The sequence below is a fragment of the Muscardinus avellanarius genome (assembly GCF_963383645.1).
Source record: "Muscardinus avellanarius genome assembly, chromosome: 9".
In the NCBI taxonomy this organism is placed as follows: Eukaryota; Metazoa; Chordata; class Mammalia; order Rodentia; family Gliridae; genus Muscardinus; species Muscardinus avellanarius.
Window position 1 is genome coordinate 397103 of NC_137795.1, and position 17284 is coordinate 414386.

A 17284-nucleotide genomic window follows, 5' to 3' on the forward strand; every position below is an offset into this window, starting at 1 on the left:
CTGTGAAAATGACCAATGTGGAAGCCAAGCAGAGAATCTTAAAGGCAATAAAAACCAAAGGCCAAGTGACATTCAGAGGCAAACCATCACTCCAGACTTCCCAAACCAAGTCATGAAAGCCAGAAGGGCTTGGAGTAACATATTCCAAACTCTGAAAGAAAACAACTTCCAGCCAAAAAATTCCTACCCAGCAAAACTATGTATCAAATTAGATGGGGAAATAAGAAGCTTCCATGACAAACAGAAACTGAAGGAATTTATGTCTTCAAAACCAGCACTAGAGAAAATTCTCAAAGAGGTTAACTTCAAAGAAGAAATAGGTAATATACACCAGAACCAGAGAAACAAGATTTTCCATCCAGCAGACAACTAAGCAAAGAAGAATAAACAGTATTTCAAGCAGAAGTAAAATCTTAACATGTTAGGAATTAAAAGTTATCTCTCAATAATCACACTGAATGTAAATGGCCTCAATTCCCCAATAAAAAGACATAATGTGGCAAAATGGATTAAAAACCAGAACTTACAAGAAACATATTTTACAAGTAAAGATAGTAACAAACTCTAAGTAAAGGGCTGGAGCAAGGTAATTCATGTTAAGTAGCCATCCTAACAAATGTGAAGTAGTATTTCACTATAGTTTTTATTTGTATTTCCTTAATGATTAGTTATATTATGATAATGATGAGTGATATTTATGTGTTTATAAAAATCTTTGGAGATTCATTATCTATTTTAGTATTTTACCTATTTCTAAATTGTATTGTTTGCTTTTATTGTTGATAATTTTTAGGATTTCTATTTGGAATATCAATATACCTTCAGATATAGCATTTGGAAATATTTTATCCCATTCTATCAGTAACTTTTAATTCTGTTTACATTGTCTTTGGATGTACAATATTTTTCTATTTTTTATGAAGTTTGTTTGTTTATTCTTTTGTTGTCTGTGCCTTTGGAATCATATCCAAAAAATCACTGCCAATTTCAATGTTGTAAAGTTTTATGACCCAGGTTTTCTTCTAAAAGTTTACAGTCTTAAGATTTACATTTAGATCTTTTATCTATTTTGAGTTAATATTTGTATATGGTGTTAGGTAAGGGCCCAATTTTATTTTTCATGTAGTTATTATTTTTCATCAATATTTAGTGAAAAGAACATTTCACCAAATGTTCTTCAAAACCTTGTCAAAAATAACTTGACCAAAGGGGGGAAAAACATATCAAAGAAGAAAAAAAACATATCAAAGTTAATCAGGAAACCAAGCATGGGAAGGAGGGAGGGGGAGGGAAGGGTTAGGGATTGTGTAGGCGCTGATTGGGTGATGTGTGCATGTATATTTTCACAAGTTATTTTTTTTATCCCATTAAGATGTATGACTGCGATGCACCAATAAAAATTTATTTAACAAAAAAGAAACTAATTAATTGCCATAAGTAAATTAAGCACCCAGGCATCAAACACATCCCTTCTGTGTCCTGAAGTGAAGCATAAAAAGCATTTGTTCCTTCCTCCTGTAATTCACAAATATTGAAACCAAGTGGGTAACAAGGATGTGGGCACAAAGAGAAACCAAACAAATAATGGAAAGGTAGCAATTTATTCTCCACCACGGCTTCAGCCAAGGGAAGAAAGACAGGGAAGAGAAAGCTTTCCCAACAGAGAAGATTTGCTAGCACATAAAACTGAAGTCTGACCATTTGTAATCAACACAGAAAGCTTTACTGTCCCAGAGCAACTTACATAAATGTTGGGATTAAAGCCAGGCATGGTGGTACATGCCTGTGCCTGTAATCCCAGTCCTTAGGAGGCTGAGACAGGAGTATCACAGGTTCACAGCCAGTCTCAAAAATTTAGTGAGGCCCTCCACAACTTAGTGAGACATTGTTTCCAAAAAATAAAATAGGTCTGGGGGTATAGCTCAGAGGTAGAACACCCTTGGGGTCATTCCACAGGAAAAAAAGTTGAGATTCAGGCTAAACCTTAGAACTTATTGACCTTTCTCCAAGGTTGAACCTTTTGCAGTGTAAAATGCTGGGGCATCTCCCTTGGTCCTGGCACTTTTGATCCCCAAGAATCCTCAGAGCTGGCCACAGTGCCTCTGTGCAGCACTTAAAGGGACCCTTGACTGTCCACTTGTGTAGACAGCCGCTGCAGACAAAACATAAGGACAGACAACGTTAGAGTAACTTTAGACGAGATGCTGATTGAATCTTTGGTTGTCTTTTTCCAACCTCGCTAATTCTGCATGTTAAAATGAATCTACAATTCACAGGCAAGAGTTTGACAGGATAGGTTTTCAACACAGGCAGTTGTGGGTAGCAGGATTGTTGGAGTTTGATGGGGAAACTAAGTGCAGTACTTAACAGGACTCTGCTCATAGTGTCAAATGCCCTCTTCCAAATTTCTATACAGATGACTGAAACCTCTGGACCAGGCTAGATGCCTTCCCAGGAGTTTAGACTTTTGTGAAGGCCCAAACACATCACTTCAATGCCTCTGGAAGGTTAACAAAAATATTTTATCAGCTGTAGGAATTACTCATTCTAAATGTATAGCTGGTGATTTGTCAGAACTCTCCACTGAATTATTCCTGGCAAAGGAAGTTTAATGACCAGCTCAATCAGGATAATTTTACCTGCTGAGAACATCCAGCATAAATGTATTTAGCAACTCAGCAAAAATGGTCTCACCTGTCTACTCTTTTGTTTCATTTAAATGATTGATTAGCCCAATCTTTGCTGAATACAAAATTGTGTTCTCCAGAAATGAGTATATGAATGAATCATTCATGAAAAAAATCTTGGAATTCTCTAAAAAAGTGAATTGAAGTTCTTTCAGTACCAACTCATTGTTAGCACTTCTTGATAAGAGAAGCATTTGAGGGTGGACCAAAAGAGACAGGAAATTACTCTAATTCTCGTCACCATGGCTGCTTGGGTTATTGTAGGAGGTGGTGGTAGCTACATGCATTAATTTTGAAGGAATAAAAATTAATTGGGCATATTTTTTCTTTCTGTTTAAAAGAAGAGCAGAATTAAGAAACTAACAAAGCAAGAAGGAAAAGTGCTTAGAACATACCCAAGGGCAAGCAGAGGGCTTCCAGTTTTGGATCAATCCCAGAGCAGGCCCTCTTCCAAGCCAACAAATGGACTAAGTAGTTTTCAAACATTTTGAACATGACTCATAGCAACAAACAAATTTTATACTGCAACCTGGTATATTCTATTTGTCTTCCTGCCAACTGCCCACCCATCCATTTACCCACAAACATATCCACACACACACACACACACACACACACACACACACACACACACACACAATGTGCCAGGTGAAATTTACCAAACTGATTTTGTGATCCATTATTTGATAGTCAAATTGATAAAATACACTTATAGACAAAAAAAACCCAAACAAAACAAAAACCTCAAAGTACCCTGAGAGACTATATTGCTAAGAAACCTATCTAATGAGAAATACTGAAGAAAATTCTTCTAGATGAAAGCAAGTCACCCCAGACTAATTCAAAGCCTCATAAAAAAACAAATATCACTAGTGGAGGTAATTGTAAGAGTACATATCTTCATTAACTGATTTTAAAACTAACTTTAGGAGCCAAACATGGTGGTGCATGCTTGCAATTTTAGTACTTGGGAGGCTGAGACAGCATGTTTCACCACGCTTGGGTTGATAACTTTTTAATTTTTTTTTTTTTGGTAATGGGAATTAAACCCAGGGGCAGTCTACCTCTGATATATACCCTCAGCCTTATTTTATTTCTTATTTGGAAGCAAGATCTCACTAATTTGCTGAGAGCCTCCCTAAGTTGTCGAGGCTGGCTTTGAACCCATGATCATCCTGTCTCAGCCTCCCAAGTACTAAAATTGCAAGCATAAAAAATAGGGCAGGAGGTGTAGCTCTGAGGTTGAATGCTCCTGGGTTCCATCCCCAGACCCGCAAAAAAAAAAAAAAAAAAAAAAAAAGTAAATAGGTTTAAAGTCAATAGGTTTTCATTAAAAGCCATAGAAATAAATATACAGAAATTACCAAACAATGCACACATAACTTGCAAATATTTCCATGTAAATCAATATATATTATTTATAATTGCATATAAAAATTTTTATTCTATATAAAACTATTTCATAATAATTTAATAATAGAGAGCAAAAGACACATTAAAATACTTTGAGTTAGAAGTTGGCTAAGGTAAGCTATGACTAATATTAGATTAAGTAGGGCAAAGACCAGACTCCTAAGAATGAAGGAGAGCTGAGGAATGATGAAGGATGCTGAATAGGGCAAGAGTTTACATTTAAGAAAACTACTAGGGGAGAAAAGAAGAGAATTAGGGCAGCAGCAAAGAAGAAAGCAGGGCAAGTCTCGGCACATTACAGAGGGAGGGAGCCCTAAATATGCCAAGCTGCTACCAGTGGAATAAATGGTTCTAGAAAGAAGAGGGTCAGGTATAGGAGTATGGATGCTCTATAGACCAGTTCCCTGAGACCAGCTGACACTGGATCATCCCATAAGCCACAGAAAGGGAAGTGAAAGGGTGTTGTTTCTGGGTCAATGTGGGACACAGTGTTATCGAAAATCAGACTAGAATATTACCATAAAAATGGCCTTGCCCTGACCTTGGGCACTATACCTCACTGGTAAAGGTTGATTCATGATTAGAGGCTTTCCCTCACGAGGCTATCATTTAATAGATGAAATTATAGATTTTAGTGTTTCTGGGGTAGAGGAAATGAATCTCACCTTCACCAGGGCCCAGAGATATGAACCTGTGGCTCCACGGGAAAGCTTTCTATCCCTGTGCTCCTGGATACGGAAACTCAACTGTGTAGAGAGGTACGAGCAGCGACCAATGACAAATTGAGGGAATGGGAATGCATTTCAGTAAAACATTAGTCATAAAATAAGCTGTGGGATGCACTGAAACCACAGGTCAGACAAAAGGTTTCTCTGATCTAGAAAGGCCACTCAGTGCAGGATTCGGGCCATCCAGAGGCTGTTTGATCTCAGTGCAATGCCCCTCCTTGCAGACCCCGCGACCCTCCCTTTGTTCCTTCCTACTGCTCCTCTAGCTGAGCTGTCAAACTAGTCTTGAAAAGTTAAATCTAGGAATAAGTCGATGATAAAGGAAACTGAAAATAGGAAAAAAGGTACCTAATTATGTTTCCCCCCCCATACTCCCTTGATGTACTGAGAGTATCAGATCAGGGCCCCTCTTGACCACCTTTTTATTCTGCTTTTGTTTTTGTAGTACTTACTTATCATTACTGTATCTAAATATACATTTGAATAATGGCCAGTGCTTCCCCCTTACTGGCTGTTTGAGTTACATGAGAGCAGGGAGAAGACTGTCGTGTTTACAGATGTAGATATCCCCTAGCAAGATGCTGGGTCAGAGGAGACACTCAACAAATACTGGCTCAAATTTTTTAAATAGTTATAATCACAGCAGGTATAGTTGCTTATTTTCTTTTTCTTTTTTAGTAAATATTATATCACATTTCTACAGGCTAAGAGATTTCTCATTTCTCATTCACTCAGGCAGATCTACTACAAACTTTTGCTTCCTACTGAGTGCTGAACTGAGTCTCAAGTGTGCTGTAATGTCATTATTTTTCCATGTCTAAGGATTATTTCCTTAAGTTACACTCCTAGGAATGGGAGCCCGGTCAAAGAGCAGGGGAGTCTCAAAGGCTAATAAAATCCACTGCTGCAGAGCTCAGGGAAGGACAGCAATGAATGGGGACACTGGTTTTATATGACTTCAATATTTCTTACGTAGCATGTTTTTATTTCATTTTGTTTCAAAATTTTTTTTGATACTGGAGATAGAACCCAGGGGCATTCTACCTCCAAGCTATACTACCAACCCTTTTTATATTTTATTTTGAAGCAAGGTCTTAATTAGTTGCCGAGAGTCTCACTAAGTTGCTTAGGTTGGCTTTGAAGCTGCGATCCTCCTGTCTCAGCCTCCCAAGTACTAGGATTATGGGCATGTGGCATCATGCCCAAATTAATGTTTTTATATTTACATTTATTTATTTAAAAAAATTTTGCAGGTCTGGGATGGAACCCAGGGGCATTAGACCTCCAAGCTACACCCTCTGCCCTATTTTGTATTCTTTATTTTGAAACAGGGTCTCACTAAGTTGCAGAGGGCCTCACTAAATACTTGCGGCTGTCTGCGAACTGTGATCCTCCTGTCTCAGCCTCCTGAATGCTGGGATTACAAGCACGCGCCACCATGCCTGGCTATTTATTTAATTTTTGCAGTGTCTGAGTTTAACCCAGAGCTTTCTACATACCAGGAAAGTGCTCTACCTCTGAGCTACACACCCAGAATGATTTTATTTATTTGGAAAAAGGGTCTTTCTAGGTTGCTGAGAGCCTTGTTGAGTTACTGAGGCTGGTCTCAAACCTGCAATCCTCCTGTCTCAACCTCCCAAGTACCGGGATTACAGGTATATACCACTACACTTGGCAAAGTTAATTCACTTTCCCAATGCCAGTAAATGGTTCAAGCTCAGGCCTGTCTGTGGCACTCCCAAAGCACCTTTGTGTCCATACTTCCTAAAATCTGTGAGGATTGGCTGGCAGGCAGGGTCAGCTCTGACAGATGAAGAAACTGAGCTTGGTGGTGCCACCATGCCCAGCTTACATTCTATTTTTAAAGCTTTTCCAATGGAATAAATTTTAAATGACCTCTCATTATTTAATTTGCTTATCCCTGATGACTGATAAAGCTAATGAGAATTTAAAAGTCCTATCTAGGGACCCTACTTTTTACTCACTTCACATACAGGCTCCTTGTGGAAAGAGAAAGGTAGAAGGAACCTCTACATATATACATAATATCTTGGGATGATTTTCAAAGCATAAGGAGAAAACGTGTCTTTTCTGGGGGTACTGGTGATGACTGCCATGGCTTTGCAACTGCTGGCAAGTGCTCTGCCACTGAGCTGAGCCCAGTGGGCCCTCCCCTTTTAATGTGACTGAGGGGCCTGGCCCATGATTCACGAAGGTGCTCCCTGTCAGCAAGGCGCCTGCGTGGACCCTGGAGTGCAGCATGGGCAGTGGAGCTGGCGGGCAGTACGGCGGCCAGGAGAGCCGGGCCCAGACTCCACAGAGTGTGAGCTCTTCATTGGGCCCCTATTTCTGCCCACTGATCCTTTCCATGAAAAGCACCAGCTTCCTACAGACAGAGACTTAGCCAGGAAGGTAATGACAAGAAGGTTGATCAGGATCAGACACTGATAGAGTTCAACCCGCAAAAAAATCGAAGACAACAACTGTACAGATCCATGAATACTGACCAGTCAAGATGACCTTCAAACTAAGCTCCTCCAACATGAGCGACTAAGTGTGTGAAGGGGGGGGGGAACAAGAGATTTGAAAAATCTTATGCTGATCATTTTAAAGGATACTTTTTATTTTTTTGGTAATGGAGATGGAACCCAGGGGCCTTCTACCTCTAGCCTATACCCCAGCCCTATTTTATTTCTTACTTGGAAACACAGTCTTGCTAAGTTGCTGAGAGCCTCACTGAGTTGCTGAGGTTGGCTTCAAACCTGAGATCCAAGCCAGGTGTGGTGGTGCACTCTTGTAATCCCAGCATTTGGGAGGCTGAGACAGGAGGATCACAATTCGCAGACAGCCTCAGCTACTTAGTGAAGCCCTTTGCAATTCAATGAGACCCTGTTTCAAAATAAGGAATAAATTATGAAGCATGGGGTTTATCTTGGAGGTAGAATGCCCCTGAGTTCCAATCTCAGTACTGCAAACAACAACAACAACAACAACAACAACAACAACAACAACAGCAACAGCAACAACAACCACCCTGTGATTCTCCTGTCTCAGCCTTTTAAGTACTGGGATTATAAGCATGCACCACTACATCAGCTATACATATGCTTTTTTAAATGGTATTTTATTTTATTTATTTAATTTTTGCAGTATAGGGGATGGAACCCAGGGGCATTCCACCTCTGAGCTATAACCTCAGCCCTATTTTTTATTCTTTATTTTGAAACAGGGTCTCACTGAGTCGCAAAGGGTCTCACTAAATAGCTGAGGCTGTCTGCAAACCATGATCCTCCTGTCTCAGCCTCCTGAATGCTGGGATTACAACCATCCACCACGATGCCCAGCTAAAATGGTATTTTAAATTGTTTTTGTAAGTTAAGATTATTAAATTTCTCTTAAAAATTGAATTAAATGAAGGGAGTATCCAGTCCACTGGATTTTGGGATTCTACACATGCCATTCAAAGTAAAGTAGCTTTATAACTTTATTGTCCTTGGTATAGACTACAATTTAGGCACAGAGAAAGCACTGAAATGTCATACTACCTAAATTATCTGAAAGTCCAAGTCACAATAAAAATCACTGCAGGCACACTGCAATGGCTAAGGGTCACACGCTTGTGTGAGTATGCCCTGAATCACTGATTACAGCAACAGGCTCTTAGCATCCAGAGGACAAGGATACACGTCAATGTGCAACTGGTCTACTGGTCTACCTCTGGCTTCTGAAAATCCTCAGGGAACTACTGGCTTCTAATTCCTGTTGGTCACCAGTAGGGGCCAGCTGGAAGGGTCCCTGTGTAGTGCCTGAGTTTGATTTCTCCTGTCCTAGGTTTGCTGGTGGAATTCTGTGCGCTTTATCACACATGTGAACCCCTAAAAGGGGTCTGAGACATCATCAGCTCCACCTGTAGGAAAGCTAGACAAGAAGCTGGACCCCACATTTGAAGTTTCATTTATTATTTCACTTCATTCGCATCAATAATCCCAATCACGTAAGCACTGCGTTAAAAGAAACTGAGTCTGGTGGGCAACTTGCCCAATAGGTCTGCTTGCTGTGTCCTCACAGCCCAGTCCTAGGAGGTGGACTTGGGGCCAAGGCCATGCCTGGCCTGGGGGCTGGGGCAAGACATGCACGAGCTGCGTGCCCTGGGGCCTCAGGAGGCCTGGCTTGCACGGACAGCTTTTCAGGCAGGCATGGGTCTGGGTTGGGTCAGCTGTGGCCCGCCCTCTGGTCCTGCCAGGGTGAGGGTGACCTCCAGCGGGGGGTGACCAGCCAAACTATTGTCTGCGGCTTTGCAGGAAGCCATTTGAATGGGTCATTGAAAAATGATCTTTCTAAATCAAGCTGTACCAATATTTTTATTTCCTTTCATGCAATGCCACATTGGAAGCCATTAGATGAGCCTGTTTTCAAAGCCTGGGAAACAAGTCCCAGTAACTTTAGTTCAGAAAAACAAAGCAGAGAGCAGAGAGTGCACAGGCTGGTGATGTGGGTCCCTTTCAGAGTAAGTTCTTGCTCCTGGGACCCGAGAGATGTGAGAACACATCGAGACATAAAACGCTCTTCAGAGGAATGAAACACACCTGATATTTACACAGATTAGATCTCCGGCTCATGGCTCTACATTTTTTGAAATAAGAAATAGAAGCTGGATGTGGTGGCACATGCCTATAATCCCAGTACATGGGAGACTGAGACAGGAGGATTGCGGGTTCAAGACCAGCCTCAGCAACTTAGTGAGACTGTTTCAAAACAAAACAAAACAATTAAAAAGGAATGGAAGTATAGCTTGAAGGTAGAATGAATGCCTCTAGGTTCAATCCCCATTACTACAAAAGAAAGGAAGGAAGAAAGGAAGAAAGGAAGGAAGGAAGGAAGGAAGGAAGGAGAGAGGGAGGGAGAGAGGAGAAGAAGGAGGAAAGAGAAATGTAGGTGGTTAACTATACAGTTTATGACATTTCAAAAATAAGAAACACATCACTGTCTCTAGTCTGAGAGTTTGCTCTGTCATATTAGTGGAGAAGAGAAATTCTGAGACCTGAGCTGCCAGGTGCCACGACCTTTGCCCCAGTCTACTGCCCCTAAAATAAGACAAACTGTAAGAGCAGGATCCCTGCTGGTCATCGGGTCACTGGGTGTGTGCTTCTCCTTCACCTCTTCCCACAAAGCCTGTTTTGATGGCAAGTTGGACAGATGAACACAAAATCCCCAAGCCCAGTAAGGACCACTGGGTAAGGAAGTTGAGTAAAACTGAGGCTGATGATAACTTGCTCAGTAGGTCCCCTGGCTACTAAGAGCAGAGCTGGATTCAGCCCCCAGGTGTGTGAGCCCAGTTCTAGAAGGTGTAGTGTGAACTCAGCTGGTTTAGGATTAACAGCTGAGTCATGGCATGGGGGAGGGTAGGCAGGGCAGTGGCAGAGGCAAGTTGGGTGGCCTGTACCCAAGAGGCCTGGCTCGCACAGGCAGCTTTCAAGCAGGTATAGCCTCAGAAAATGCGAGAAGATAGGATACAAAAAGGCAAAATGCTCCTCTGTAACATGACCAAGAATTAACTGAAAAGTGCCACCCTAGCATCTGAACAGTAGGGAGGAAGCACAGGACAGTTTTCCTAAGAAGGAAAGGGGCCTGGGCCTCCATGGAAGTCCTCTGCCAGGCCCCACGACCAAGCAGAAGGTGGCTGGAGTACCCTGGGCTCTGGGTTCTGCAGAAAGCACAACCTTGGCACTTCTAGACATGGAAGGGCTCTTTACAGAAACCCAGAGAACATACAATTGAGGCAAAATACTGGGGGAAACCAAAATACTGAGATCATCATAATAATAATTATACTTGAGAGCAGTGAGAAAAAGCATTGGAAATTTTATTTTCTATGAGACCCCGCCCTACTTCCTTTTAGTCTTTTATATTAAGTGTTACATAATTTAAATCCTTTATTGTTCAGATTCAAGCTACCAGTGCCTGGGAGAGAAATGACTCCTTTAGAATGGCTCCCGTTTTCCAGGAGAGGCACATGCACATCCTACTGTGGGACCATCTGTCTAGAAGGGGCCAGAGCCACTACAGAGGGGGCCAAAACCTAAAGGCAGGCTGTCACTTGTGTTCAGCTGCAAGACAGTCAAAGAGGTCTGAGGTCTGCAGGCTGTGTGTCTTGGGCCCTTCCGCTGGTTTTAATGATTCAGTTAGGTAAAGACTATTGCTTCGTGCAGTGGTGCACACTGGTAATCCTAATATGTAGGAGACTGAGACAGTAAAATTGCAGACTTGAGGCCAACTTCAGCAACTTAGTGAGCACCTCAGCAACCTAGCAAGACCCCATTTCAAAATAAAAAAAATAAAAATGGGTAGGACACCCCTGGGTTCAATACCCAGTCCTCCCCACACCAAAAGACTATTTCCTAGTAAAAGAAAACAGCGAACAAACCAAAGAGTAAAACAAGATGCTTATAAATAGATGGTGTCCATTTCTCTTTTGGTGCCAAAAAAGGAGTTTAATTTATAATAAAAGCAAAACTTCTCACAGATTCTTTCCAACCACTCTAGTGATAGTAAATGATACTCTACAGCAGTGTTCTTAGACTTCAGTGCGCATATGTCACCTGGGGTCTTTTGAAAATGTGATTCTGACTTGGGGGTTTCAGTGGGGGCAGAGATTCTGCAGTTCCAACAAGCTCCCAGCGCTGCTGGCCTGTGGCCCACACTGTGAGCAGCAAAGCTCTATAGTTCACAAAGGACTTTTCTGAGTGCCTCTCCAACTAGTTCAGGAGAAAAAAATACCTATTAGGAGATTCTTCAGGGAACATATCATCTTTCAGCATATCAGTTAGACCAATCTTACTGCCAAAAAAAATGTATTATTCCAGACGCAACTGGCTACCAAGCCCATAAGGACTGGGTGCTTCTGGACTTTTCTAGAAATGTTTGCTGCTTACCTGGCACGCTGAAAGTTTAACAACTGCCTGGAGTGCGAATGAATGCATGGATCCACGAACGAATTCACAGAAGGAAGAAAAGAAAATGGAGTGGGAGTGGCTCCCAACTTGCCCCAGTGCACATTTCAGTCACTGTCTCAAGCTTTTGCTAGTCATCTACTGAGATGGAGGAATAACAAACCATCATTGGACTTCTTGAGAGGGAGGAAGAAAGGTGACATGGGGGAAGAAGAAGGAGATATATATGTATATACCTATATATGCAGTGATGTATATGTATGGATATAGTAACATATATCATTTGAGATTCAGGAAAAATGCATACATGTTAGTTAGCTCTTTCAGCCTTTTCGTTGCTGTGACCACAATAGCTGACAAGAACAACTTAGAGAAAAGGTTTAGTCGACCTCTTGCTTTCAGAGGTCAGTCCGTGGCTGACCAGCTCCAAGGCAGACCTCATGTGGCAGCAGCTGGCAAAGGACAGCAGCTCAAGCCAAGGTAGCTGGAGGCAGAGAGGTTGAGGGAGTGACCGGGGATGCCCTCAAGCCACCCCAGTGGCCCTCCCCCCAGCCGCGGCCACCGTGAGCCTCCTGCACTACTAACACCTGGGCTTTTCTGGGCGATGTTTCAGATCCAGATTATAACACACAGTTACACAAATGCACCACTGACCAGAGACAGAATTGATCTTTCTCATTAAGGGGTATGTGAAAATTCTTTGTATGCTTTGAGACTTTTTAAGTTTCCTTCCACCCCCAACTTTTCCTTCATGGTAGTCAGTACAATTATTTTCATTTCTACTCCAACAAATTAAATCAGAAAATGCCAGTTACACATGGGGCCTCTATGCTAAGGGTGGCATTGTAATAACACCTGCACCCAAAGTGCCAGTCATATCCTTTGAGCTGAGTTACTCTCCAATTTAGAGAGGCCACACAGCCATGCCAATTGATGGGGACTGACTGCTCGCAGACAGCGAAGCGGGGCTGGGCTGCTGTGGCTGACAGCGGAGCTGGGGTGCTGCCCATGCAGAGCTTCCATGGCTCAGCTCCAAACCTGCCTCCTCCTTCCTGACTAGATTAGCTTGGGCTACTTATCCTCTCTGTGCCTCAGGTTCCCAGCCTGTAAAATGGAAATCATTATCATCCCCAACTCACGGCGGTTTTGAGAAGGTTAAGTCCATATAAAGATCTTCGACTCTGTGCCTGGCCCTGACTGATTCCTGAAAGTTGGCAGCTGTATATAGACTTTCCTCTTTCTCCTCTCCTCTTCTCCCTCCTCCTTCTGCAGGAGGCTCACGGTGGCCGCGGCTGGGGGGAGGGCCACTGGGGTGGCTTGAGGGCATCCCCGGTCACTCCCTCAACCTCTCTGCCTCCAGCTACCTTGGCTTGAGCTGCTGTCCTTTGCCAGCTGCTGCCACATGAGGTCTGCCTTGGAGCTGGTCAGCCACGGACTGACCTCTGAAAGCAAGAGGTCGACTAAACCTTTTCTCTAAGTTGTTCTTGTCAGCTATTGTGGTCACAGCAACAAAAAGGCTGAAAGAGCTAACTAACATGTATGCATTTTTCCTGAATCTCAAATGATATATGTTACTATATCCATACATATACATCACTGCATATATAGGTATATACATATATACATACATATAAAACACCTTTTATTTTCTGAATCATTTGAGAGAAACTTCAGGTCCCTTTATTTCTAAGTACATCAGCACATATGTCCTAAGGATAAGACCACTCTCTTACATGAGTACAAGAAAATTACCAAGTTAAGGAAAAGATAATGTTGATATAATGCCTTCCTCCAATCTGCCTGCTGCAACTAATATTGTCATTTCACTCACTGATAGCTTTTACAGTCAGACCTTCTATGTTTTAATGGGCAAATGCCTATTAAGAATTAATACAAGTAATTAAGAATTAATATGAGTAGAGTGCTATTGGTACATTAGGTCCTTTGGCTCTCGTCTGGCCTTTCTGAGGTTGGGCAGCGGTACTAGCCCTGTGCTAACCGGGACAGAAATGAGGCTGGGGGTTCTTACTATAAAGCTAAAGCTCAGACTCCTCCCACCTTCACCACTGCTTAGTATTTTATTTTAAAGAATTGCTTCATTTTAGAGCCAAAAGACCGGCCAGTAATCCAAATATTTTAAAATTCCCCAAATAAGATAATATCATTTGAGTGCTTATCTCTCCAACCACTTACTTTGGGGGTAGCATTACAGATTCTACCCAACACCTGCAGCTAGGAGCGCTGTTACCCCTGGGGAATGCCTTGGGATAGGTTGGGTGGCACACAGGGTAGTGTGCAGAGGCCTGGCCTCCTCAGCACCTGCCCAGCCTGCTCTGCAGAGACTCCCTTCCACCTCGCGTGAATAACTTGAACCCACAACCAGCAAAGGATCCCCAGTTGTGGGCTTGACCTGAACACAGAAATCAGAGACATACTGGGTATTCCTTCCAAGGCTCAGTGAAAGTTTGGGGGTGAGAAAACGGTTTTCCAATCCTCAGAAGTAGCCTAAAAAGGGATGCAAACTTAGAACACTGCTTTGAACAGAAAAGCACTGGTTTTGGAAATGGAACTATGAGGATTGAGCCATTTCTCTTCCACTTGGTTCACTTGCGTTGGGCAAGTCACCAAACCTCGCTGAGCCTCAATTCCATCCGCTGTACACCCAGATAATAGCAGACGCCGAGCACCGGGCAGTGAAGGGCGAGCTCATGCCTGGCACACGGTACGTCGCCAGCTCACAGTGCTTGCAAGCATTGACAGCCTCTCCCGAGTGGCCTGTTCCATCCCAGCACTAATTCCTGCTTTCGTACGAGTGTAAATGAACCAGACAAAGTTGTGTCTGTAAAGGTGAGTGGAGTATGAGCACACAGTGTGGGGAGACTTGATTACATTTTCACACATTTCACTGTCAAGAACACAAAGTCAATGGACCACTGCTACAGAAAGCGCTGTCTCCAGTGACAGGGAGCAAAATTTTTCTTGTGTGTGTGGCACTCTGCTTTGTTTGTGAACGTCAGGCAGAAAGAATAAAACATTTATCGAAGTCAACCACTAAACCAAGCACGGGAGGGAGGGCTGGGGAGGGAGTGAGGTGGGGACTGGGTGGGGGCTGGCTGGGTGATGTGGGCATTTATGTCTACACAAGTTTTTTTTTTTAACCCCATTATGATGTATAAATACAATGCACCAATAAAATAATTAATAAAGAAGTGAAAAAAAGAATAAAACATTTACCTTTTCCAGGGCCTCTTTGTCAAGTAGTTCTTGCACAGCTAGAAGCTTGATGCTGTAAGAGAAAATTAAAGCCACACTTGAAAACAAATCATCAGCACAGTCTTGAGAACAAAAGTGAACAATCTCAGCCTGTATTTCTGCTATCCCCTTCTTAAGGTGGGCTTTTGTTTGAATCGAGATGATTCCAAATATATTAAAAGTGTTTCTAATTTTGGAGTTTTACAAATGGTGCAGGATTCCACTTTTGGGTGATCACCCCAGAGCTGAAAGCAGGCACTTGAAAAGACATTTTCACACTAATATTTATTGCAACACTATTTATAATAGCCATAAGGTGGAAATGACAAAACGTCTATCAACAGATGACTGGATAAACACAATGTAGCACATATACTCAATGGCATATATTATTCATCTTTAAAAAGGAAGGAAATTCTAATACCTGCTACAACACAGAAGAATCCTGAAGACATTATGCTAAATGAAATCAGCCAGTCACCAAAAGATAAACACTGTAGCATCCACTTAGAGTGATCACACTGACAGAGGCAGGAAGAGGAGTGGTGATTTCTGGGGCTGGGATCAAGGGGAATGGGAGGCTACTGTTTAACGGGTATGGAATTTCAGCTTGGGACGAAGAAAAAGTCCTGGAAATGGATGGTGGTTACACACGGTGCTCACGTGCTGATGCCACTGTACGCTGCAAAGCGACCAAATGGTAAACTTGACCAAACGACCAATGGCAAACTTCATGTTATGTGCATGTCAGCATGAGTTTCATGAGTATTCTAAAAGTCAATGGATAGCTGATTCATGCAAGGAATCTGAATAAGTTCAGAGGAATATAAGGAAGAAAACAGTTCTCCACAGTCAGTATTAATCTTCTCTTGGTATTCCTTTGATGATAATGAGCAAATATCTGAATCACTGCATACAAAGGCCTGCCGGGTGGTTCCTTTGCCTATCAAATTCCGATGGAGCCTGACTGCGTGTGGTGGCCGAGCTCGTAGAATGACTATGACAAGCCCCTGCCTGTGAGGAGCTCACAGGCTCTTGGAAGCTCTGGTCAGATCAGAATATGACATGAACTATAGAAAATAGACACACAGAGAGGCAGAGCGCGCGTGGCCCCACAGAGGTCAGAGAAGCCTTTCTGGAGGGACCAAGAGAGCCTTGCCCAAGAGAGGGTTTGTATAACCTTCCACAGAGGGATATACAAAGACACCGATGAGAGTGACGACTTGTTAGTTTCCAGGTTAGGGGCCCTGGAACCGGACTGCAGCCAGCAGTAGAGCTGAAGAGAATTTGGACACAGATGCAGTTTGGGGATCCTTTTTCTGACATGCTGCTGTTGAAGCACTCATGGACGCCATGACCAGGTGGTCACAGCTAGAGGGAAGCCTGGCTGCCTCAGTACATGGCCAAAGCAGGAGAGCTCAAGGGTTTAGGAGCAGGTCAGCACGGGGCACTGTGACACTGCCTCCCCAGCTGGACAAGTGCTCAGGGCCGCTGATCACTCCCTCCTCCTGCGCAGGTTCTGCAGAGCACAGACAGCCCACCTGTGCCACGTGACTCCCTGCACAGGGGCTGTACCACTGAAGTTCCCCTTGACTTTCAGAATTCACTCCACCCTCTCCGCACCAGTAAGTAAATGCACCCAACCAGAATGCACTGGGTCACTTCAAAGCCGCTCCAGGAAATGCGATAAATGTTCTCAAGGCTTAAAAGAAATCACCACTACCAATAACTACAATTCTGCAAACTTCCAGGCTAATGGACAGGTCCCTGGGCACCCCTCTACCCCAAGTTTGCCAGCCTTCCCTCTGCCCACCAGGCAGGCTCGCTTGTGTTGCTTTTCTGGCATGGAAGGATCTTCCCCCAGAGCCTTACGGTGTGAACTCCATCTCACAGCCTCATTCTCATTGGCATAGGAATGCCACCTCCTCCAAGCAGCCTCCCTGGACACACAAGACAGAGTGTCCCTAGCCAGGTGTGGTGCCACAGGCCTGTAGTGGGAGACTAAAACAGGAGGGTTGCAGCTTCATGGTCAGTAGCACTTGATAACATAGCGAGACACTGTTTCAAAATTAAAAAATAAAATAGGGCTAGGGGTGTAGCTCAGAGGTAGAATGGGAAGCTCCCTGTAGCTGGGGGCTTGGCCATTCTTGCTTAACACTCCTGCAGTGCCTGTGACGGGCACATGAAGATGACTCAAGGAGCACTCACTGACTGACCAGGCCCAGGGTACATATCTAAGGATCCAGGCTGGCAA

The 17284-nt window shown here is 43.1% G+C and overlaps 1 protein-coding gene across 1 annotated transcript in view; it reads right to left on the reverse strand.

Moving 5' to 3' along the window:
• Positions 1-17284, reverse strand: part of EEPD1 (endonuclease/exonuclease/phosphatase family domain containing 1) — a gene marked incomplete at both ends in the record, with an annotated part of 122460 nt that overhangs the window by 40143 nt on the left and 65033 nt on the right. The window contains one exon of the mRNA XM_080700926.1: positions 15013-15064. Within this exon, the coding sequence (XP_080557052.1) occupies positions 15013-15064 (52 nt within the window). The remainder of the gene's footprint in view (positions 1-15012; positions 15065-17284) is intronic.